At 51.0% G+C, this 25,980-nt stretch overlaps 1 protein-coding gene across 2 annotated transcripts in view; it reads right to left on the bottom strand.

Annotated features, from left to right (window-relative positions):
• Window positions 1–25,980, bottom strand: part of EVL (Enah/Vasp-like) — a 143,517-nt gene that overhangs the window by 45,276 nt on the left and 72,261 nt on the right. The window contains exons 1-3 of one of the 2 annotated variants that reach the window (XM_045775438.2): window positions 25,773–25,921; window positions 10,720–10,888; window positions 4,429–4,606 (exon numbers count right to left, since the gene is read on the bottom strand). In XM_045775438.2, coding sequence (XP_045631394.1) covers window positions 4,429–4,606; window positions 10,720–10,888; window positions 25,773–25,783 — 358 coding nt within the window. In that variant the 5' untranslated portion in view covers window positions 25,784–25,921. Of the gene's footprint in view, window positions 1–4,428; window positions 4,607–10,719; window positions 10,889–25,772; window positions 25,922–25,980 lie in introns of those variants that run through there. The other variant, XM_045775439.2, reaches the window with a different exon arrangement.

Raw genomic sequence — 25,980 nt, 5'->3', positions numbered from 1 at the left:
ATGCGCCATGTGCCGCGCCCGCTGCCCAGCCCAAGTCCCTGTGATCCCCAAAGTGAGGACACCCCAGCTGGCCTTCTTCCCCGACCTCCTGGGGCAGAGTTGTAGAAAAAACACTGGTATCTAACCAGAAGCCCGAAACTTGTAACTCAGTTCCACTGGTAGGTTCTGGCAGACGCGCCACCTTTTTAAATCTCCCGTGCCCCCGCCTCCCCGGCCGCATAAACATGTGTAACAGTAGCCGGCCCAACTACCTCCTGGGGATAGAAGCCAACTTATAAGCACTTTAGAGTGTAAGGAAGTACTTACTTCCTTAGCCAGACAAGGTCTTTCTGTGGCCCTCATTCCCCCCACCCGAAGCTGTTTGATCAGTGGGGACCTTTCCTTGAGAAGGGCAGGGGAGGGGCATGTGGGAGAGGCAGCCTGGTAAAACGCAAAGTGCCCAAGCTTTTAAGAGAAAGTACAGATATTATTATTTACTCTACTGTTATTACTCTGTGATGTCCAACTAGCCAAAGAAGCCTCACTCGGAGTTCCTACCTCAGCACAGACACCATCCTGGGCCATCACGCCCTGTGGCGTGGCATCCAGAACCCCAGGAAAGCAGAGCATACAGTGTGTGAGCCAAGCTCTGTGAAGAGCGGGAACCTGCACGGATAGCGGTGACCACAGCGAGGAAGGACCCACCGTGCCCACCGACGGGGGCTGCGAGGAGGTAGTGCTCTTCTCCACTAAGACAGCTCCTCCCACCCCCCCCAAACCACCTCCAGATGTCAGTTCCTGTAGCAAAAGCCCCAATAACCCAGTGATTGACTGAACCCAGAGACTGTGGGTCCCCAGAGAGCCCCAAGCTGGCTTTGCACCCCTGTCCTCTGCCCAGGGAACTAAAACTACCGAACTCCAGGGTGATTATTTATTTTACTTGCTGAATTGACTTTAGGCTCTCTGGGTGGGGCCTGAAGCTGACGAATGAGTCTCTAAAAGTCGTTGCAGAAGAAAAGCCGATTTTGTGGGTACAATGTACAATGTCAGTAAACAGATCCTCCAAGTGTCCCATGCCTGTCACTTTCACGTAGGCATGAGGCAGCACAAACAGGACTGTGTTGTGCCCATTCTTTCTCTAGCATACCCTTAAGAACCCTGGCCGACAGTGAGCCCCATGCGGTGGAGAGGCAGGGAGGGACAAAGAAAGAGCACAGGCTCGTGGTTCTCTGCTGGTCTTCAGCACACGGATGGCGCAGATTACTGAGGGAGCACAGCTCTGGGCTGTGCATTTCAGCTACTCTCTGGCCCTGTAATCACAGGGAAGTCGCCTTCCTCCCTGAGCCTCAGCTCTCCAACCTAGACGTCATCTGGGCCCTCCGCTCGCAGGGCTGTGGCAAGAGTTGGGGTGGGGGGGCGGGGAGACCGTTTACTACACAGGGCTCGGAACCCACGGTTTGCTCTGATGGGGGACCTTCAGGTTTGTATGTAGGCGTCTCGTCTCTGCCAGGCTCTAAAGACCCCAGAGGGGCCCCACTCGTATCTGCCTCCATGTGAGGAGGTGGAGGTGGGAAGTGCCCAGCAGGATTCAACGTGAGAGTCCCTGAGTCTTAGAAGACACAAGCCCCAGAGGCCTGCCGGGGGCGAAGCCTGCCGGGGGAGCACTGTCGAGGTGCCAGGCACCACAGAGGGCCCTTGAGTCCCCTCCGCAGCTCTGTTGTGGGACCGGTAACCCTACATTACCAGGAAGGCCACCGGAGCTTACAGAAGATGACCATGTTTAACACGATCAAAAGGCAAAGAACCAATATTATTTGCGCTCCCATCACACACCAGGCCCTGGATGCTAAGTGCTTTATCAACATCTCAAAAAGAATCTCATGACAACCCTGGGAAGTAGGGCCTGTTATCCCAGGGCCACAGGTGGCAGAACGAAGACTCAATAGAAGATCCGGCTGCCCTCCAACAAATGCTTTTTTCACTACGGTGAACCGCCTCCCACCAAGGGAGGGTAGGCTGGGATTTCCCGACACAGAGGGGATTCACTAGAAAACAGCACAATGATCTGGCAGCATGAGGCCTTCTGTGGTGGCTGATGGATGGAGGTGGGTGGATCCACGTGGCACATGGCAGCCACAAGCAGCCTGGGAAAGAGATGAACCATTCCCTGCGGGACTCCCTCCAGCACAATGTTGAGGGAGAGAGGTCAGGTACAAGGTATGCACTGTACGAAGTACACACAGTGAAGTTCAAACACAGGCAAAACTGCTCTGTCGTCTCAGAAGCTGTTGTCCCCATCCCTGGGGGAGGGTGGGAGGGATACGGTCTCTCTGGGGACCGGTGGGTGTGGGGGGTGCTGGCATATACACGTATAAAAGCTCACCGAGCCGCACATCTCCAGCTGCTGCACACCTCAGGTGAAGGAAAAGCAAAACTCACTCAGTGGGCCTGGATCACCTTCCACCAAAGGTCAGGCCTGAGCAGCAGGAGCTCGGGCCTCGGCCCACGCACGAACTGGGACAGGCCATTGCTACTCATGGTGCGGGTGGCCACCCGCACACAGTGACCCCAATCCGCCCCGACAAGGACATTGTCCAGCCCAAAGGAGGCAGAGGAGGTAGGGGGTCCCAGCTGACACGGGTGAGTGACTTCCTCATAAAGGCCACAGGTTTCTCACTTGGAAATGAGGGTGTATTAGCTTAATTAATTAATTAATTTCCCTGTGACTATGGTAAATTTAATAAAGCAACTAGTAGTTTTTATTTAATGGGCAGCTGCTCTCTGATTAAATTAAAACTGTTTTTGACCCTCAATGTGTCCACTCGTACAGATCAAATAAAGCTGAGCGCTCACATTCTGGGGCAGGTGAGGTGGCTGAGATCAGAAACCTTAAACCCAGCTCACTTCGCCAGCAAGTACAAGGCTCTTGGGTGGAAAACAGTGTCATAAACGTGCTGGGTGCCTGCGATGCTTCAGGTACGGCTCCTGTCACTCAACACAGCCGTGCTCAGGCAGCACCCCACCACGTGTCCCGAGTTTTCAGTGGGAAATCCACACACCTTGGAGCCTTTCTGAGGTGGGGAGAACACTCCACACATACCCATTCTGTGTATGACCCCGGGGGAGCATACTCAAAACATGTTCTTTATTTACTTAGAAAAATTCTCCTAGGGTTTCCATTGCGTCCCAAAGCTGCCATCTATGAGGCCCAACAGATCTATACAAGCCATCTCCCTCTAAGTACCACATCCCCGAGTTACCCTGACTCTGGCAGCAGCCGCAATGGCAGTGACACTACAGACAAGTGCCAATGGCGGTGACTGCTGTGTGTCGGGCAGCCTGCTAAGGATTATACACTCTGCCCACTGAAACTTAAAAGCAACCCTTTATCACCCCCGTCTGACAGATAAGACAACTGAAGCCCCGAAAGTGAACTAACTTGTCCAAAAGGTACTCAGCTAGAATGCGGCAGAACCAGGACTCAAACGTAAACCCAGTTTGACTAGCTCTACCAAGGTTAAGACCTCTAACAAACCGCAGGACCTTCCCCGTGGACGTCAAGACACCTGCACCCTGGAAGGCTCTGTGTTCCCTCCGAAGAGAACGCTGTCAATCTCCAATAAAAGCCACGTGCATTTTTGCCCTGCTCAGAAGCTTTTGCTAGCTCTACCCTGCCCCGCTCCCTCCTCCAGGCCCACCATCTACCCCCAGCATCAAGCCCATTGTCTTCTAGGTCCTTGGGGCCCTTCACTGTGAAGTTTCACATCCAGCTGCCTCCCTCTGTATGCCCGAGGCCCCCACAAACACTGCCGTGCACTCTCCCACATACGCCGGGCTTTCAGGCCTGGATGCCTTTGCTGTCCCTCCACTGCCTGGCGTGCCCTCTCCTCCTCTGCCTTGTGAGCTCCTCGCCCTTCCAAACTGCAGCCCAGACGTCCCTCTCTGCGTTCCCTCAGTAGCCTGCCTGCACCTGGCTGGAGCACTCCCCACGACCATGGTGTGAGCAGTTTACGAATCTATTACTCAGGCGTGTCTCAAGCAGAAGGACGCCATCTATTCATTTCTTACACTCAGTAAATACTTAGTAAAAGTTCATTAACAACATGAATAAATACTTTCATTCAACAATAAATTATTGCTTGTTCCCTCCCACCTCTCCTAAATACGTGTTCTAGAATACAGAAGAAAGATGACGCACGTAAAACAGATCAGGGTCTATAGCTTCGAGAACACGACAGTACAAAGCTGGATCTCACAAAGGCAAGAAGATGTGAACACCATTCTTTCTTCCTTCAAATTGTTAACATGTCCCTTTGAGCTGGAGTCAGGCAGCAGGCCTGAGAACCCACGTAACGTCAGCCTGACGCTGTTGTGGGGCTAGGACACCAGCAGCTAGTGCCGGGGGAGGGTACGGGTGAAGGAGAGGGGTCTTGGCAAAGTCCCACTTACCTCCTTCTTGGGAATTCATGATGTTCAGGGCGAACAGCATGGCATTGGAGAACGTGGTTGCCTCTTCCTTACTTGCAAAGTTCAAGCCGTAGACCTGGCGGGCATCTCGCCACTGGTGGAAGGTCGGCGTTGCCTGATTGTACTTCAGCCCTTTCACGATTGAATAATTGATCACAACCTGGAGAGGAAAGAGACAGAAATACGTGTAAATAAATACAAGGTAAGTGAGCGGGAGAGCGCGGCTCTGGGGCAGGGTTACTGTGTCCCCCGGGGCTAGCAGAGGACAGGGAGGCGGGGTGGGGTCAGCAGAAGGAGACAATGTGGCCAGGCAGCTTTTCAGTATACCTACAGAACGGGGAGGGTTTGAAAACCAGCTATTTCATCTCACTAACAGTGCAGTGTACTCACGCCCTCTAGACCAGAGGCCTGAGCTGGGAGTCAGGTTCCCAGGGTCCAGGGGCTGGTTCCTCCTTCCAGCCATGTCACCCAAGATGGTCATGGCACTTTTTTGGGGCCCAGTTTCTCCAGTTATAAAATGGGGGTAATAATGCTTTACCAACCTAGTGGGGTTACTGGGAAGCCCACGCTGCGATGTGTATCTTATCTAGATTTCTAGGCATGGTGACCCTAAGGGTGGGAGTCTTCTAGCTCCTATCTATGCCTCCCACAGCTGCGTGCACAGTGTCTGGTACTTGGATGCATTAACAAACAGGTTATTAATTAAAAGGATACGTCAGAAAAACTAACGCACTGCACAAATGCACAGCATTATTAGTCCATCAACAAACCTCAACTGTCTGCGAGGAGCCAGCCAGGCCCAGTGGGGAAGTCCGAGCCCAGAGCGTCAGGGGCTCCCAAGAAGCTGGGGCAGCTGCTCAGGTCGGCCTGACCTCACAGCTACTCTCTCAGACATCGAACAAGGACTTCCAAGTTCTCCAAGGTGACAGTAGTAAGTGCAGCTCAGGGAAGCCAGTGGGAGGGCTGGAGTGGTTAGTCTCCTCAGAGTCACGTGATCCCACCTCAAGGACTTACGAGCCATCAGTCTTCTGGCCTCGGAAGTGGGAAGAGTGCACCCTGACTGTGGGACGGCACCCTCATGGCGTGCTGTGAGGATTAGACCCTGTGTGTGACACACACAGTAAGTGGTCAGTAAGCGCTGAGAGATGGCCCGCTCCCTCCAGACGGAAGTACGCAAGCAGAGTCTGGGTGAGGCTGTGGGCAACGCGATGGGAAGATCCTGCTTTGGGAGACGTTTAGGAGGAAGACTGCTCAGATCTCCTCTGGCGGAGGCTCCAGGGTTCTGCGATCTGAAGCTGGAGACAACTCTGTCTCCTGTCCCCCCTCCCCCCGTCAGGAAGGTGAGCTCAGGAAAAGAGTCAGAGATGCAGAGGGACGTGGCCAAGCCCTCTGCTAGCGGGCAGGGCCCTAAGACGTGACCTCTGCTCTACCACTCTCCTCTACTGCTCCATTCTGCTGTGCTGTTGGGTAAGGTCAGAGGACAGCAAATACAGCCAATATCCACAACAGCTTTTTTCCCAGGTCTTAGCCAGGTGGAAGGTGGGGTTGGGTCATTCTATACTGGAGAGAGAGAGTGCACGCCAGTAAGCAGGCGAGCTGAATCAGCTAAAGAAATACAACTGTTTCACATCTTGACACAAGGAAATTGTGGCCAGCATCTGTACCCAGGCTCCTGGACTGGTTCTCTCTCTAAGCTGAGCTCCAGATCCTCAGAAAAAGGGCTGGAGGTTTTGTGACGTATATGCACGGTAAGGAGCACAGTGACCTCGGGTTAAAATGCTCTTAAGATGACAGCACACTCATGGCAGCGTAGAGACCAGAGGGAGGCAGCAGGCCCTGTCCCTTCCGCCACGGGAAGACCACACCAGAAGTTCTGCGTTCAAGTGTTTCAGTTTCTGCTGCTGTACTTTTAGTGGGTGTGACAAAACCAGAGCAGCCTGGAAGGAAGTGTTTCCAATGGAAGGAGGTCTGGAAACCATACTGTATTGAGAACGGCTGAGGGATCTTGAAGCAAGATGACAGAAGACTCCAGTGTATCACGACTGCTGTGAATGGTCTATTTTGGTAAATGTTCAGTGCACATTTCAGAAGGCTGTATATTTTCCCGTTGTTGGCTGTAGTTTCCATAAATGTAAATTAGGTCAAGTTGGCTAATAATGCTATTCAAATTTTCTCTCTCTTTACTTTCTTTCTGCTTGTTCAGTCAGTTTGTTGGAGGTTATGAACTATGGATGATTAGAACCTCCAACTCTGCTTCTGGATTTGTCCTTTTCTCCCTTTAGATCTGTCCGATTTTGCTTTATATGCTTGAAGCTATATTATTAGATGTGTACAGATTTAGGATTTTAGGTTTTCCTTTTCAATCGACTCCTTTCATCATTGAAAAGGTCCTTCTATACCTTTACTAATACTTCTTGTCTTAAAGCCTACCGTCTATAACATGAATAGAGTCACACCAGCTCCTTCTGGTTTGTAGGCTGTCATTCCGGTGTTTGTAAGGTTTGCCTTTTTCTGCTCTCCCATGTTCAGCCTGTGTCCTTATCAGCTTCATTTTTAAAATAATTCTCCAAGCTCTGGAAGGACTGATCTGGACAACTGTCGAAGGATACACTTACTGTATTTTATTTTATTTTAGACTGAAAGTGTGAGAGACAGAAAGACAGCCCACAAGTGGGGGGAGAGGGGAAGGGGAGAGGGAGAGGGAGAGAGAGAATCCCAAGCAGGCTCCACACTCAGAGTGGAGCCTGACGCAGGGCTCAATCCCATGACCCTGAGATCATGACCTGAGCTGAAATCAAGAGTCGGATGCTTAATTGACTGAGCCACCCAGGTGCCCCAGGATACACTTATTTTAAAAGGTCCTACTTTTTCTTGTTCAAGAGCCCACAGGCACCGTGTCTGGGGGAGGGGTGTAGGACTGAGCGACAGGGCCTTTCCTGTCTTCCCAGGAAAGGCCCTGCAACTTCAAACACTGTCTAGCATGCTTCTGAGGCCTCTGAGTACAAGTAGTCAAGAGCCCCCTACAAAAAAAGAAGCTTAATGGTGGAAAACAATCTTCCTAACCCATACATTCACCTAGATCTAACACCCTTTGGGGCACCTGGGTGCTTCAGTTGGTCGAGAGTCCAACTCTTGATTTCGGCTCAGGTCATGGTCTCAGGGTCATAAGATCAAGCCTCGTGTTGGGCTCCTCACTCAGCAGGGAGTCTGCTCGAGATTCTCTCTCCTCCCTCTTCTCTTACCCCTGTGCTTGCTCTCTCACACTCTCTCTCAAATAAATAAATCTTAAAATAAAATAAAACCCCTAGGACCCATTGGTTGGCGAAGGCTTTCTGAGGTCTCATCTCATCTGAGTCTCTACCCTTCAATGAAAGCACATCCTTCCCAGGATTCTTGCTAGGCGGACAGCTAGCCTGTGGGCTTGCAAAGCAACGCAGTCCACCCTCCAACAGTGTGCGTGGAAGATCATGCTTCCTGCCACGGAGCTCCTATCTTCTTCCTGGTAGTGTCCACACAGCATTCCTAGCCTTGTCTCAAGGGTACAAAGAAAAGCATGCCTTCTCCTCCCCACGCAGCCCGTCAGAGGTTTGAGGACTGTGGCCCTGCCCCCTTCAGTTTTCTTCCCTCCCAGTAAGTATCTCTTGTTCCCCCTTCAGCTGTTCCACAGGAGACGCTGCCTGCAGACCTCTCACCAGACCAGATGCCCTTCCCCTTACAGATTCCGGCTTGCGGTGCTTGCGTTCGGTCCCAACGTCCTTGGTCTAGTCTCACCAGTGCGCAGCACAGCAGGACTATAATCTCCCTTCTGAACTTCTACTGTTAATTCTGCCTGAAAACTCACTAACATTTTTGGTGGCCGTAGTTCATTCTAAACTAAAAATCTTTTGATACTTTTTCACCTGTAATGTGAGATTCAGGTTAGCCCTTAGCTAATGATACTGCAATGTATTAGTCCTTTCCTCCAGAAATGATCACCTGGCTTTACACCTACCTATTCAGCAAAATGGGGGTGATAATGCTTATACTTTTATCCTCTGAGAGACTGAAACAATAGACATGAAAAGTGCTCCATGAACCATAAAGCACATTAAATGTATAAGATATCCCGACTTGGTTATAAACTGAGGGATCTTAAAATGTTTGACCTTGCAGTCCATATAGACTGGAAAACAGACCTGTGAAAATCAATCTTTTCTCCTGAGGTCCACCGAAGCTATTGTGGACCAGGCTTCCTGCCACGTTCTCGAATGCCTTGGCTTACTGAGAATCCCTTGCATGTTGCTGTGCATGCATACACATGCGTGTGCACACGTATATGTGTATGTATGTATGTATACTATGTATGTGTGCCGCTCCACTTGGGGAACAGTCTCAACCACATTCTAGGAGCCTGTCTCTGGAACATGCAAGTCCAGGTGGAAGGCTGTGCTGGTAACTTCTCTGTCGGACTCTGGGAGTCTCTCAGTTACAGTCAACACAGCCTCCGAATTTACCCAGGAGGCCACTGAGGACAGCCGCCAGTCCCTCCCGGCATGGGGAAAAGTCTCCTCCCACATGAGCCTTGGCATGTGGTTTCTGCGAGGGGGGCAGTGAGGCGCTGAGGCCCCGAGAACAAGGCACATGTCGGCTGCAGGGACTCCGGTTCTCCAATGCGTGTCATTTCCATCACACCGTGTGCTCTGGAGGGCAACCACGAGGTGTGAAGGGCGGGGAGGGCTTGTCACCATAAACGCAATCACTCGGGGAACACCCACTGTGATTCAGGAGCTGCACTAGGTAATGGACCTTATGTCCGAGGCCCCTAGCAGGGAGGTACTGCCTGCCGGCCCCCACCCATGGGTGTTAGGGAAACGTGTGCAATGCTTGCTTGTCACCATAACTGGAGCTATATATCCTGCAATATATAGCACAGAGCCCCCTCTAAACGGCAGAGACAGAACAAACGAATTGGAAGAACAGGGAAGCAGCTTCCAGAAGGTTTCTAGAAAAACCTTCCTATCGGTAAGGCTCATTGACAAGGGAAAGTGATACCCCTGAAGGTACCAAGGGTTCCAGGTTGGACCTTTCACAGGGGTCCTAAAGTGAGGCTGTCCCTTTCAGCCACAGGAATCTGAAACTTTTAACAGGGCCGTTTTGGCCAAAGCAGAAACCCATTCAACAGGCAACATACTAAAAATAGAGTCCTAAGTTTTTGTTCTTTGTTTTCTAATTGCTAACATGCTCATTCTTACAGAGATAGCAGCTAACCTGCTGCTCGATTTAGCAAGGCCTTGACCAATAAAGGATGCCAGGAGGGGTTATTTGGGTAGAATATTTTCATAAATGCTGAAACCACAGAACTGTTAATTTCACTGCTAAAAATGTCATTGTCGATCTCTAAGAAGAGAGCTGGAGGCAGAACCGTGAAGTGGTAACCAAAGTCACTGTGGTGAAGCTACACAGCCCCTTCCTCCACGTCTCTGTTTCAGTCCGAGTCATGTCGGATTTCTCTCAGTTATGTGCGCTCGGCTACTTCTGACACAGGTGGACTTGTGTTTGCACAGAGACTTACCAGGCATACTCACAAACGATCTAGACTGATTTGCCCAGGAGGTACCCTTAGGGACGGAAATGATCCCAGATTCTTCAAATCATCTTTTTTTTTTTTCTTTTAAGATTTATTTATTTATTTCAGAGAGAGAGAGAGAGAGAGCGCGCACAAGTGGGGGGGGGCAGAGGGAGAGGGAGAGAGAATCGCAAGCCGACTCAACACCCACCATGAAGCCCGACTCAGGGCTCGATCCCACGATCCTGAGATCATGACCTGAGCTGAAACAAGAATCAGACGGTCAACCAACTGAGCCACGAAGGCGCCCCCCAATCATCTGGATATTCTTTCCAAAATAAGACTTGGGGGCTGAGGAGTAAACATCTTCACAGCATGTCACTTATGGCTGTGCAGGTGGAAAGACACTGACGCAGCCCCGCAGTGTCGTTTTCACAGCTGTTTCCCGTCTATTATTTTATTCTAATATGATAATAACACAGTGAGGCACACAGCATGTGGATTACTGTTCTCTGTAAGACTGATGTGAAAAATGAAGTTCAGAAAAGACAGTTTGCTCATACCTTGGAGTATGAGAACATGCCGGCGGAATGTGAACCCAGATCTTCTGACTCCAGATCCTGACCTGATTTTTTCTTCTGACCTCTTTTCACTGTACGTGTGTGTGTGCGTGCGTGTGCGTGTGCGTGGGCACACCCATGAGTCCAGCCTGCTGCTGCAGCGCTCACCTGCTGATCCTGAAGCTTGACCCCGACGACTCTGAAGGTGTTGCTGGCAGTGTTGTGGTAGATGTTGATCCGGCTGAATCCCTGCTGGCCGGGTTTGATCGGTACCCATTTCTTACTGGTGTCATCGTAGACCATCACGGAAGCCCGGGCTTGGCAGATACTCTGTTCACTGCGGACCAAGAGAAAAGCTAAGCGTCAGCCTCAGCTATAAGGGCTGGAAGAGGGCTTTCCCCTTTCTGACATAGAGGCCAACTGCTCCTTGATACAAAGAGCGTCCAACTGTCCCTGGAAAGGCTGATCTACAAGGACAGGACTTTTCATTCTCCAAAGACCATGGGGAGTAGAGAGGAGGTTCTGTGCCAACATCTTCCATAGCTTAGAAAAAAACTCACAGCTTTCCTCTCAGGGAAAAAGTGCTCGAATGAGAAAGGAATTCCGATTCCAATTCGCCAACCGTCTGCAAAGTTCTAGGCTCCGTGTTAAACAAGACACCACATTAAAGCATCTGAGTGTCATGACTCAGGACACAGCCATTCACTGCCCCCATTCTGTAGATGAGAAAAGAATGGCTCAGAGACTTGGAAAGATTTATACAAATTCACACAGGTATTCAGGGATTACGTTTGGGATTTCCAACCAGTTCCATCTGCCTCTAAAGCACATGACATACACCATATTCTTCACAACATCCAACAAGATGTTCTATTTATGAGAGTATGACCGGATAGGATCCTACAAGCCATGCAGACAACAAAATGCTTAGATGAAACTAAATAGATGGCCGCACCCCACTTTGCTGAAGACGTTTCCCCAACAACTTCACCTGTTCAGAACATGACAGAAAACCAGGGAAGAAACACTAGGAGCCCCTAGAGAGAGAAAAGGGTCATGACCAAGATCAGGGCACTACAGCTCCTGCCAGGGTGTTCAGAGGCAGTCTCTCAGAGCCCACTGGCCTCTTCATTCGCATATGAGCCAAATGACTTGGAACATGTAGTTTCTTTCTTTTTTTTTTTTAATTTTTTTTAGATTTTATTTATTTATTCGACAGAGATAGAGACAGCCAGCGAGAGAGGGAACACAAGCAGGGGGAGTGGGAGAGGAAGAAGCAGGCTCATATAGCAGAGGAGCCTGATGCGGGGCTCGATCCCATAATGCCGGGATCACGCCCTGAGCCGAAGGCAGACGCTTAACCGCTGTGCCCCCCAGGCGCCCCTGGAACATGTAGTTTCTTAGTCTCTAGCATATTAGAATCCCCAAATTAAAAAGGGCATTACTTAGCAAAACATGGACTTTATAAGTCAGAGGGATCTGAGCTGAAATTCCAGCTCTACCACTTGCTGGCATGTGACCACGAAAGCCCTTGAGAGGATTCCGAGGAAGCAAATTTGGAAAGTACTGTGAGATGGACAATGCTTTCTAGAATCCCTGTGTGGCAGCCACTGAAGTGTGCCCTTCAGATCTCCTTCAGGAGAACCTGTTGTGGGAGCAGAGCTGACCACCGTCCCAGCTGCCGCCTCCCTGGCTGCCTGCCCCCCTGCCCCCTCCCCGGCCAGGCATGTGCAGAGGCCATGCTTCTCTGGGCTGCTCTCTACCAATGACTAACATAGCAGGGCTGGCGGTGCCAGCTCAGTCCTTCCTGACATGTGGCTCTTCCATGGGGGAAACCTTCACTCAGGGCCCTGCATCAGCTGAGATGCCTCTTACTCAGTCCTTGCGCCCTTCCTCCTTCCACAGACGGCAGACATGCCTCATGGCCTGAGGCTCCCCCTGCCTGCTCCATCCTTCACTGACGGTTCCCCATAAATCTCTTGCACACCATCATCTGAGGGGTCTTGGTGTCTGCTTCCTGGAACACCCAAAGTGACATGCCCTGCTATAGGGAGGTGGGGTACGCCTGTCTCATTCTCTGCAGGCCCAGAGCCTGGCATGTAGCAGAGGTTTAATCGACGCTCACTGCAGAATCTCAGGGCCTAGAGATGACACTCTCATGTCCAACACAGCATGCCTTCTAAAGCAGCCCTATGTGCAGACTACGCCTTCAACAGAAACTGCTTTCCAAAGCAGTCCATTTTGTTGAGACATGGCTTCAGCTGTGAGGCTGTCCCCCCTAGTTCTGAGTGACACTGCAGTCACCGTCCTCCAGAGTTACAACGATGTTTTGGATAGGCCATGACAGTCCACTGGACAACTGAAGAGACACCTGGTCCTCCCACCTGTTATCCATAGGACAAAGCTACAAGCCCCCTTGTCATTCCAGTCACTTCTCCAGTGAGTCCCGCTTTGCCACGTGTTCCCTTTGTGTCTGGGCCCTACGACTGGGTAGGATATTTTCATCTCAGTCCGACAAGCACAGATGCTAGTGAATCAAAATCATTTAGTGATGCAGAGACGAATATGACAGTTCCTGCCCTCAGAGAGCTCGCAGCTACCCCAAAAATGAGACAACTCATCACACACTTCAGTGAACCTGGAGGAGCTGGGGAAGCCAGGAGACTTTCTGAAGAAAATGCTGTGCGTGCTTCAGACAAAGAGCTTCAACCCCAGACGAGCTGAGGAAGGGGATGTGGGATTCTCGGTGGGGGAGGCACAGAGCCGGTGGAGGCAGGGAGGCCAGAACAGTGTGCTCTGCAAGGAACCGCAGCTCCCGGGGGCCGGCGTGTGCCTGGGGTCACCACACATCTCTTAGGGCAGTGCAGGAGACGGTGGAAGGGACCCTCTACCGTGCCTGCCCCAAGTAGGTGCTGAAACACCAGGAACTAACTTTCTTGTCGTAATTATAGCCACGGCTCCTTGTTAACACTTCAGGTTCAAACTGAACTTGGAGTTAACCAAAAAACCCTAATCTTTTTTCCCCCACTTGAATGGTGCTTGCTTGTCTTGGCTTATTTTATCACCACTAACAAAACCTAAATGCAAGAAAATACCCATTTCTTCTACTTAAGATTCATTTTGCTTATATCCCTTTGGGATTTTTGTTTTAATAAAATCTTGATTGCTGCCCAGCCTGGACACTGTCTCTGAGCTCCATCTAGACGACTGTCTTCTCTGCCTCTTCCCTGGACATAAAAACTCTGTACTATCCACAAGCATCATACACTTCATTTCTCCAAATCAGTTATCATTTGAGCGCAAATATTTTCTATTTAAAATTAGTGAATGAATGAACTATTTATGATAACATAAAGTTTCCTTTATTAAATGAAAACAGACAACTCCTCCTTCCCCCCAGCAGGCAGCAAGAGAGAGCAGAGCAGGAGGGAGGGGCAGAGAGAGAAGCAGGGAGCTTGACAAAGGACCCAGGATCATGACCTGAGCTGAAGGCAGACGTTTCACCGACTGAGCCTCCCAGGCACCCCCATACTTTCTGAGCCCAGAGGCGAACAAGGTCTTGTTACTGGTTCAGCACTTAACTCTTCTAGACCACACATCAGAGAATGCTGTTGAAAATCTGCTGAAATCCCTCGCTTAAGAAGAAAAAGAGCAAGCCACACCCCAGACTTTCTATATACAACCAGGGATCTTCCTGGACTTGACATAAAAAAACCACTCCCGTGTTTGGAGAGAAAACGAATAGGCAGGGGCAGCCTGTGGCACAGCGTGCATTGCTGGCCGCCGGAAGTCCGCCTCACGCTCTCGCTCTATCGGTGCTTCTGGAAAAATGCAGGATCTCTGCCCCAGCAGCTGTCAGACCTACCGACATGACGTGACTGGGAAGGGGGTTTCTGAACTCCTCCCAGGCTCACATGCTCCATCCCAGCCACGCGCTGTCCAGGGCAGTCAACTGGGAACCTCCTTCCACCCTCCAAGTATCGTTCAAGGCTTTTTCAACAAACACTTAAAGGACAGTGTGTAAACTCACATAAGGACGAAGGACGGAAAGCCAAAAAGGGAACAGAGGAGAACAGGGCTAACCACAGGCGCTTGCTGGAGAACTTGATCTGGGGTTGGGCTGGGAACAGTCCGGCACTGAAACCCCTCCAGCAAGAGGCGGCTCCCGCAGCTCTGTGCTGTCCTGTGGCTCAACACAGCATTCTTCGTTTGGTCCTGCTCCTCAGTATCTGTGTAAGCACCCCCTTCCCCACTAGCCTGCGAGCTCCTTGAAGGCAGGCCCCTGCTGCTTTCCCCTCTGTAACCCCAGTCCCTTGTATGTTGTAGACACTAGTAACTGTTTGTTGAATACACAGCTCTGAGTAAGTGTGTTTATGATTGTGAGCCCGTGGGAACATTCCATTTACAATCCTACTCCATTTATTCTCAGAAAGCAAGTAGCTGCCAAATGAAAGCATCTGTTACAGATTACCAACACTGTTCTGTCTCATGACGCCTGGGATCGGGGAGTCGGGAAGCTGCAACTCCACGGTGGGCCGACCATGCCTGGTGCCGGTGAGGCAGCTGCCTCTGCAGGAGCCCCTTGGCCTCACCCACCTGCCCGCCCAGGCCTGGGGAGACAGAAGGCTGTTCTGGGCTAGGGCGGGCTGCCCTTCCCAGCCCCTCTGGCCGAGGACCTGCATGCCCCGTTCTCAGATCTCTTCTGCAAAGTCGAGGACTGTACCTCCCTGTTCCCCAGCTCTGGCAAAGCCTCCTGCTCAGCCCAGTGCCCTGACGTGGTTGCCCCCTGCAGACTCATCACACTGTCCAACTCTGTCTCCCCAGCAGGACTGGGGACTGGGTTTGCCTGGGACTGAGGGGTTTCCTGGGAGGCAGGTTATTTGAACAGGGCAGTCCTGTCCAAAACCTGGACAGTCCCAGGTAGACCAGGGTGAGCGGTCACCCTCCTGGGAGCATCTTCTTTATCTTTCACTCAATAGCCATCACAGGGTTAAGCACCTGATAAACACCCACGAACGTGAGTTTGGCTGATGTGAGTCGGTGTGAGTGGGTGCCCACTGTCTACCCCGAGCTGCTCCCTCTGGCTCTCCCTTCTCTTTCATCAGGCTCCCGCCTGCCTGCTTCCCCCCTTTCACCACTTGCTCATGCTCCAGGCCTCTTTGGAACCTGGCTTCTGTCCCCGATGTACACGTAAACAGATCCGCACAACGTCACTGACATGCACTCCCTGTGCAGGCGGCTGCTCCGCGGTTCTCAAACCTCTCGTCTCTCTCACCGAACAAATGCTGCGACAACGTCCATACTTTTGAAAATCTCTCCTGCCGCTGCCTCTGTCTACTCCCCGCCTCCCGTTTCTCTCTGGTGGCTCCTTGAAGGCTTCCTTGTTTGAGGTTTTCTACTAGCCACTTACAGGAGGGGTGTTAAAGTGGGGCCACAGAAGGGCTTAATGAGACTAGAATTCCCTGAAATTATTTGCAAAAGTGAGTGTTCGAGCTTTTCCTGAAGGCTTTTACCGTGTTCTCAAGGGGCCTTTGCTCCAAAACAGACCGTCACACCACTTTAAATCCTGGTGCTTCCCAATGTGAACCACTTAGAATTTCTTCTCTTCTCACTTTGCGCCATGGTTCTCAAAACTGTGTGCAGCATAAGAATCAGGGAAGGTGCTTACTCAAACGTCAATTCTCAGACCCCACTTCAGGAGATCTTGGGAAGGTGCTTACTCAAACGTCAATTCTCAGACCCCACTTCAGGAGATCTTGGGAAGGTGTTTACTCAAACGTCAATTCTCAGACCCCACTTCAGGAGATCTTGGGAAGGTGTTTACTCAAACGTCAATTCTCAGACCCCACTTCAGGAGGTCTTGGGAAGGTGCTTACTCAAACGTCAATTCTCAGACCCCACTTCAGGAGATCTTGGGAAGGTGTTTACTCAAACGTCAATTCTCAGACCCCACTTCAGGAGATCTTGGGAAGGTGCTTACTCAAACGTCAATTCTCAGACCCCACTTCAGGAGATCTTGGGAAGGTGCTTACTCAAACGTCAATTCTCAGACCCCACTTCAGGAGATCTTGGGAAGGTGTTTACTCAAACGTCAATTCTCAGACCCCACTTCAGGAGATCTTGGGAAGGTGTTTACTCAAACGTCAATTCTCAGACCCCACTTCAGGAGGTCTTGGGAAGGTGCTTACTCAAACGTCAATTCTCAGACCCCACTTCAGGAGATCTTCGTGTGTGTCAACACTTGGAGCAGCACCTGCAGCCCTACAGCACTGACGACTAGGACTCGAATCCTGCTCTTGGCAGTCATGTGGCCCTTCACAATCTGTGCCTTGCCCACCTTGTTCATGGCCCACTGTCCCTATTCTCTATGGCCTCCCTGCTCTGGCTCATGCTATTCCCTCAGCCTGGGATGCTATTTCCAGCCTAGCTTACCAGTAATTCCGCCTCATCCTACAGACTTGAGATACGTGTTACTTCCGTTAGAAAGCTCTCCTGGAAGCTCCAGGCTGTTAGATGGTCCTTCTCTGAACCCAGCTGGGATATCCTGTGTCTTGGCACAGAACAGCTCTCACAGCAGGGGACTCCAACAGCCTTCTACCTCAGGTCCCTCTCCTGGGCATGAGTGCCACCGAGGCAAGGACCACTTCTTCAAGGCTTCCCTGTAGGGTGGTCCAAGGTGTAGACCACAGTTCCCGTCCTACCTGTTTATCTTTGGTGTTCCGAGACAATAGGGCAAATTCTTTGTGCTCTCTGGGCCCTGGGCTGCACACACTGTGCCTGGCACCAACTGCGAGGAAGGGCAGTCTGTCCGCACAGCCCAACTGGCAGCCTGGTGGTAAAGTCAGGTCTAACGGCAAAAGCATCCTCCTGATGCTGGGCCAGTTAGAATGACTTGCTGGTATTACTCAAGAGATTGAAGAAGAATGGCGTTCCCTCCGCCTACGGTGCCTTCTCCCTCCTATGTCCACAGGTCTGCCCCTCACCTTTTCTTAAAGCTCAGGCCAAGTGCCACTGCCTTCAGCAAACATCTGGTTCGTACACATTTACTTGGAAACTAAGGGAAAGGCACACTGCGAGCCTCTGGGGATGAACAGGACATGTCTCTGCCCTGAAGGAGATCACAGTCCAACAGGAAACACGAACAGTTACGAAATGGGCAATGCTAGTGCCATCACAGTGAAATCATGGGGTTCTGTGGGAGGAATTCTCTTCTGCCAAACAGAGCCAAGCAAACGTAGGTATTTTTCTCTACGCAGGTGTCCAGTACCCAGTACAGTCCGTGTGCTCAACAAGTGTGTGCCTACCCCTTGCCTCCCTCGTTGGCCCTGTGTCCTCTCATCACTTGCAAACTTTGGTGATAGCTATTTCGAGCTCACCTTCCTCCCAAGAAGGGGAGCCACTGGAGGGCAGGCCCCAGTGTGAGCCATCAGCTCCCCCCATGCCCTCCCCGATGTAGTCCGGTGCCACAGCCCTCACGAGCCTGGGCTCAGCAGCTGCTAAGCGAACTAACAAGTGACAAGGGAACAGGGGAGGCCAGAGAGAAGTGGCCATAAATAAATGTTCCCAAAGCCAAGCAGAAACAGAGCCAGACTCTGAGGCGGCTGGTAAAGTCCTGACTTGTTTACTTTCAACATGCAAGCAATGAAAGTGAACTTGAAAAGCGGGCTGAGATCATGCGGAAGGAAGCCCCCCAGCTGGCAGCAGGGCAGCCGCCACGCGGGAGGTGGGGGCCACGGAAACCTGTCTGGGCGCTCCAGCGTGCGAGGCTACCCCCCAGCACCACGGCAAGGAGCAGTGGGGAGGGGACCGTCCTTCCTTCGCCACCCTCTCTCTGAAGCATGAAGTGCCCCTCCTGCCCGATGCGTAGGACCCCTTGCAGTCAGAGCCCATGTGATGTCGTGGGATGCTCAACAACCCTCGTGAGCAAATGATCACATCTGTTCCCACGTTACAAGAAGCGACTTGTCCCCAACAGACACCACTAGCTGGGACCGTGTCTTCCTCCCTTCTCTGGAGGCCTCTGCTTCGGCTTCTCGGGCCTCACTCCCTGGGTGCTCCCACTCACCCTTCAACTCTGCCTCCATGAACACACGCAGCACCCCTTCGCCCCTTGCCTACTGCGCCGGCTCCTCCGGGGCCCCGCCAGCGGAGCGCAGGCTCTCCACCCGCTCCACTCCAGTCACTCTCCAGGGCCACTGGTGACAGACTTGCCCTTGTTCTTGTCCTTAGTCCCCTTTCTGCAACTTTCCATTGGCTCTTCTGACAGCGCGAGCTTGGTTCATCTCTAGACTGCCTCTTTTCTGACCCGTCTTTCCCAGTGAACAGGGGCAGAAAGAAAGTCAGGAAAAGTCTGGGTGGCTGGTGCAAGCTGGGGACCAGAGGTATATCAAAAACCAGGCCAGGGGCATCCCATCAACACTGGCCCTCACGGAGACAGTGTGGGAAGTGGAGGGAGCCCCACATCAAAGTCCGAGCTCTGCCTGGGCCTGGCCTGTCATTAGTTAGCCACGTGGCTTCAGGAGAGCGCATGCAAAGCTCTGCAAAATGAGGGACATGATCTTTCTTGACTGGGGCTGAAGTTTCTTGGAGCTTGGCTAAGTCTGAGGAGATACACAGGAGCCCAGATTTACTAACTGTTTACTAACAGCTTACTAACAAGCTACCATCTCGAGCGAGAAACGCGGGCTCTGGTAATGGCAGATTTGCACGAGTGGAGACGCAGGTGGAAAAGAGTATGAAGTGACTCTGTACCACACGCAGAGCTGTCACTACCTCTTACTCTGTCTGTCTCTACAGAGAAAACCAAGGTCTCCAGCAGGTTCTTCACTGTGGCCTGGAGAATCACCTCGGGTGTCCAAGCGGGACTTGGGCTGTCGGGTTCTGTCTTGTGCAGTTTTCCAGAGCTTGGGCTCATCCCCTGGAGGGGCACGTGCAGAGCCCACCAGCCAGGCCTTGATACCCGGGGCAGCCCAAATGCCAGGCCCTGCTCTGCCAGGACTCTCCTCCAGCCTGTCCTCTGGGTTACCTCCTGGGAGAGTGATCCCTTCCCACTGAGAAGAGGCCACTTCACTTTTCCTTATACTACGTATCACTGTACTGAGGTCTGCTGGTTTTCTCTCTCCCCCAGGAGGATGTTCTTCTTCTGGTTTGCTTTAAAAACACTGTTCATCTCTGTAGCCCCAGTACCTGTGGCCAGCGATTGCTCAGTAAATACCTTCAGATACATGTCTGCTTTAGCATTTGCCTACACACGATGTCCCAATTCAGTGACAGAAGAACACAGGGACTTGGAATCACAGCTTTGTCAGAGCTGAGAAATAATCACAAGTGCTTTATTTAGAGGAAACGGGCCTGGAGAAGGAGAGTATGTTTCCCAGGGTCTTGTGGTGTTATGTGGATGGGCCGTGTCTAGACCACAGATGTTCCTTTCTGCCATACAACGGGGCTTTTCTGCTTTACTTAGTAAAGCATTTTTGCCACATGTGACTTGTCTCTTTTATGTTTTTTTTCCCCTGAACCATCTGATAGTTGCAGATATCATGATACTTCAATCCAAAGGTTTTTAGCACACATTTCTTTAAAATAAGGACATTCTAATGTATAACTTAAATACCATTATTACATCTAAGAAAATACTTTACTAGCAGCTAATACAGAGCCAATATTAAAGTTATCCAATTTCCCCCCAAATGCTTTGATTTTTATGGACCCAGGATCTACTCATGCATTGTATTTGGTTGGGCTGTTTGCTTACTCTCTCTTAAGCTAGAATGTTAGGCCATTTTTTGTTTTTCGTCAATGTTGACTTTTTTGTGTCAAGAGTTCAGGCCAATTGCCTTGTAGGCTGTCCACATTCTAGACTGTTCCCTTATGACTAGATTCAGAGTCAACGGCGAGAACCCGACATAGGAGGTGGTGGGTACTTACTGGATCCCAGCCCATCAGGAGGCACGTAATGGTGGTTGCCTCTGGAAGAGGACGATTAAGGGAATGACTGCCAGATGTCTCTAGTGGAAAGGTACCTTCCCCCCTTGCGAATGAGCCAGCCATTCACGGGGTGACTTTCCTCCTGCCTTAGTGGCAACAGGCTTGAAACATATTTAATGTTATGTTTATTTCATACCCGTGAGAAGTGGGTTCCCACAATCCCACCACTCAGTCTAGGAATGTGGTGTCACCTCAAGTGAAACTCTGCACCCTCTCCCCAGATCTCAGGGCCCCTCCTCTCCTGCAGGAGCCGCTGTCTTGAACTGGGTGCTTACTAATTCTATGCATGCTTCCTGCAGTACAGGCACAGAATGGACTATTTTACAGAAGTGGTTCTCGAGACTTTTTTGTTTCAGGACCCCTTTACGCCCATAAAAACTGAGGGTGCCAAAAAGCTTCTGTTTATGTAGGTTAAGTCTATCTGTATTTACCATAGTTGAAATTAAAACCGAGAATTTTTTAAAACACAAGAACGCACAAGCATACATTTCATTACCTGTCACAGTGACAACGTCAACACATGTCATGTAGCCTCTGGAAAATTCCACTGTGCGCTTATAAGAGTGAAAAAGGCAAACAATGTCTTAGTGTTATTATAAATATAGTTTTGACTCACAGACCCCTAAAAGGGCGGTTCTCCTGACCACATTTGAGTATGGCTGAAGTTCAGCAACGAAAACAGCGGGTGAGGTCTGCGTATTTTCACACGCACTCAAATGCTAACAGTGTGAGCCCCGTTTTTGTGAGCGTCAGAATGAAAGGAAAGCTTTGGGTGAATGAAGTCTAAATTCAGTGTGAGCCCAGACATCTTTTCTTCCATCCAAATTGGTTGGGAAGATAAGACTGCTACGTCACCTGCAATCAAGATGTTTGCCTTTGCTCTGTTATAATGCCACCGGCCCAGATGCTTGGACAGCTGCTCTCCACTTCTCTGTGGACTCTAGTGGAATCTGGAAAAAACCCTCCAACCAACTGTTGGGAGAGTCTGATATTCTTAGATGGAAGCTGTCTCACACCCACTTCCCACAAATTCTTTCAAGGCCACCAACATAGTCCTTTCTGTGGGGAGCCATCTGATGGTCCATGTGGACACTGGGGCTACTCAAACCTCGAAAACATTTATAAACTCTGATACAGGCCTGTGTCCTCACAGTCTGTGACTTCGCTCGCTTGTAGAAGTAGAACAGGTTTCAACACAGCCTTGGGACAGCTATAGAGATCTGGCTGGACCAAGGGCTGGGGCAGTATGCTTATCTCCAAGGGTAAATTAATAGCCGGGGAATGAGACCTGGCTGAGTCCCAGCTAAGATCCCTGATCATCAGCACGGCAATCGGCTCAGTTCACTACACATCTGAGTAAGTGCAGGGACAGGCAGAAAGAGTGACACCATGTCCTGCTGCAGGCTGGGTGTGCAGATGATTAATTACAGAGACAGGCACAGGGTGCCACAGGAGGACAGAGAAGGTCTCCTTGTCTCTCGTGGTATGAACAGTGTGAAATCAGAGACTGCAGAGGAAAGCAGAAATTAGGAGGCCCTGGTCTTAACCTTGACTCTGCAATTTGGGGCAAGTTCCTTTGAGAGGCGACAGCTAAGCTTAGCCATTGAGAACACAAGCGATCTGGTTTCAAATCCAACTCTGTCAAGTGATACCAGTGTGACCTGGAATGAGTGACCTCTTTGCTGACCCCTGTTCTTACCTGTAAGTTGGGACTAACAGTACGACACCTCAGAGGATGAGGATTAAATACAGCGTACATCATATGATGAGAACAATGCTTGGCATGGAACACTCTAGAAAGGGTAGCTGTTGTTCTTTCTCGCCATATTGGGAAGCTCCAGTGAGCTGGAGCTTTGGTAGCCCGGGTATCTCCAGTATCATGTATCAAAAGTAATTAATTAAATCCAGCAATTCAATAAATGTGTATCGTTTTTGCATCAGTGAGCAAAACAGACAAAAGCCCCTCCCTCTTGGAACTTAGATTCTACAGGTACGGAGAGATAAATAATAAAAATAACAAATAAGTTATGTAGTATGTTGGAGGGTGATAAGCCTTTGGAAAAAACAAAACACCAACCAAGCAAAATAAGGACAAGAGGGAGACAAGAGAAGAGACTGAAATTAGCTGGCTCCACCAGAAAGGGGCAGACGCACTCTCCCCTGTAGCCTTTCCTGCCGCACTCTCCGATCAGCTGGCTCCCCGTTAGTGCAGACTTGTTCGACCAACATTTACTGGGAGCCTGTCTTGCACAGGCTCAAAAGCCCTATGGACCCCCCAGCTGGCACTCCAGCTGCTGACATCAAGCCCCCCACCCCCACTGTGGCAAAAGAAACCATAGGCCACCTGAGTCGCGTTTGAGTCACTTTCCTTCACACCCACATGTGACCGAGCAGGAGGTCCTGGAGGCCGCGCCTTCAAAGCACATCCCGAATCCGGGTGCTGCTCTGCACCCACACTGACTGCCCCAGCCCAGCCCCCACCGCCCCCTTACCTGCACGACTGCAAGCGTTCCCGGAGGTCTCCCTGTCTCCACTCCTGCCACAACACAGAGCACTAGCCACCCAGCGGCCAGAATGAGTTTTCTTAAGCCTCCACTGGATGCCTTTTCCTGTGCTTACCACCCTCCAAAGGCTTCCCGTGACACAGCGAATAAAATCTAACCTCCCCCCAGGCTTGCCAGCTCCGCATGAGGCCTGTCCGCTTCTCGGGGCCGTATCGCCCTTCCCTCTCCCCTGGTTCATGTAGCATCAGCCTCCCTGTTCTTTGACCCCTTGGCTGACGCTGACCGGGATGCTTCTCGGTTCCTTTCTAAAAATCATGCACTATCCTTCAGAGTTCATCCGAGGTCCCACTTTCTCCTCAGAGTCATTCCTGACAGCCCAACTTCTCAACTCCTGCTGCTCTTCCCGTCTACGCTCATCACTGTGTGTGCCTCGTGCGCTGGGGACTCGCGGGCTCTCCACTCCTGAGTGCTGTCTCCCCGACCCTGCGCGTCTCTACATCTCTGAGCAGAGACCAGCTCTCAGTCAGTGCAGAAGGGCAAAGAACAAAGCATCTGGAGTCAGGAGCCAGGAGCTCAAGGCTCTGTTTCCTGGCAAGCCGCTGCTTCTCTGCCTTGGTTTCTTCCTCTGTGCAATGAAAGCAATAAAAACAAAACTTACTGCCCTCGGGATTGCGGACAGAATGAAAGGCAACACTGCCAGTGGGGGCAGGCTGGACGCTGTCGTGTGCTCAGCGCACTCCCGCTCCCAGCCCACGGCTAAGCGCTCGGGGAAACGTTTCTTGGTTATGGGTTGCCAGAGCAGGGGCTGGAAGGCAAGTTTTCAAAATTCGAAGGCCCTGTGGATCCCCGCCACAGGCACGACGGTGACCCTGGAATCTAGGTGTTGTATTCCTGTTAGGTCAGCAGGAGGAGAACCAAAAGGCTTCCAGATTTTCTCACCACTGTGCTTGTGGCGACCGACGCTGCGCGCCAGCCTCGCGTGGGGAGCAGGTGCAGGATGCCTGGGCCTTCCGTTTGGTTGGGCCACTACTCCATTCACCAGACCAGTCCTGCCTGCACTCTGGGCCTCCATTTCCTGATCTGTATACCACAGGACTGGACTTGCTAGGAAGTTTTCAGACTTCGAAACCAACATTGCCAACAATACACATTTTTTTCCCCTCAAAGAAATACTGAAGAATACTTAAAAAAGATAAAAGACAGTTAATTTGGTTGAAGTGGAGGGTAAGAGGCCTACAGCACCACTAACCTGCATGATTGACTGTGGATCGGCTCTAAGGGCCTTTCAAGATGGGAAAACTCTAAGACTCTTACTATTTTAAAAGACCTTTACAAAAACTGTTTGGCTTCCTCCCCATTGACTTCAGATTCGCTTTCCTGCAGCAGTTGACAGGACAGAGTAAACTGCCTGAGCTCTTCACACCAATTCACAGCGGAAAATGACTCTGGTCCTTACCCACTCCAGAAGTTCACGTGCCTTTGGAATGAAAGTGTTCTGTTCTCCACAACTCCACCCCCAAGTCCTTTAAAGTTATAGGAAAATTACTAAAATGATAGAAAACGGGCGCAAAGGAGCAGGAATAAAGCCAACCATAAAGAGACAGTGTTTCCCCGGCCCTGGCCACTCTGGGCCTAGAGGAAAGGATTCCAACAGCCTGGCCAGGGATGCTACGACCCCTCACTAAATACCCGCTTCTGCTGAGCAGAAGGAATATCGGCCAAGATCTACTTACTGTAGGGCCGGTTTTATTAGCTCACTGCCAAATGCTTCCAGACAGCCTGAGCGGTGCCCTGGAAAAAACGCAGGGTGCGGCTGTCCTGCCTCCCCCAGCCATGCGACCCTGGGCCAGCGCCACTGCTTTCCAGAGGTTGGGCTTCCTCCTCCTCAAAACAGGAGCGATAGTACCTTCCTGATCCACCCAACACGGCTGAAAGAACCAAGTAAGAAAACTGGTGAAACAGCACTTTGGAAACTGTGAAGTACTTTGTAAGGTGAGGGATTATCATTTCATGCTGAGACACAAAGTTGTAATGAGTTAATCAAGTAAACGCCAAAAACCCCAGAGGATAAAATTGTCTTATCACCTACAATCTTTCATGGGGTCGCAGGGTGGGGAGACTCACATCCAAAGTGCCACCCCATCTTTAGAGAGAGCACCACAGTCAGACGTGCACAGTGTGGACGGGCTGCCGCCTACACACGGACTGAGCAGCAGGAGTCTGACTGGCCGATGGCCTAAGTCAGTCACCAGCCTCTCAAGCAGGTCAGGACTCTGCTAGTCAGTTCATGAAGTTTCTATTAAAAAAGGAATCTTGGTGCTTCCCTCAGAGAAAACCAACTGAATGTTGTCAGGCCATTCTGGAGAGACGAGCCAAGGACCACAGAGCCAAACCACAATCCCCTTAGACGGTTCAGACCCCCTCTACAATCTGAGGCAGCTGTCTGACTTCTGAGTAAGCTTTCAACACAGAAGCCATCACAGATCACAAACATCAAGAGACACGGGCCCGTGTAATGACAGACCAGCAGATGGAGAGTGGGTAGGCTCTGTGACCAACTTGCTGTGTGACCCTGGGTAAGTCCCTTGCCCTCTGGTCCCTGATCTCCCTGTTAGTATACTAACAAGGGGATCTGGGATGATTCCTATGGTCCCTACGGCTCTACACCATGATGATTCTAGGTTTCCTCTTGACATTCCTCTGTCGCCCCTTTTTGGTCCCCATACTCACCCCGTGGCCATGGCTGAAAGGCTTTAGCACAGGGAACCCTGAGGAGGTGAGTCCTGTACTCCCACAGGCTATGCCGATCACAGGACCACAGACCCTCAGAGGGCAGCAACTTGATTTTTAGACTCTACTTAAAACCAAACAGGAAAAGGAAGCTGAACCAGAGACAAAGGGGAAACAAACCCCAGTTACAAACCGAAACCTAGGGAGA

The sequence above is a fragment of the Ursus americanus genome, chromosome 26 (genome assembly GCF_024610735.1).
Source record: "Ursus americanus isolate L20-20 chromosome 26, mUrsAme1.1.p, whole genome shotgun sequence".
NCBI classification, from domain to species: Eukaryota; Metazoa; Chordata; class Mammalia; order Carnivora; family Ursidae; genus Ursus; species Ursus americanus.
Note: the sequence above shows the minus strand (reverse complement) of the source record. Positions and strands in the feature narration are given on the sequence as shown.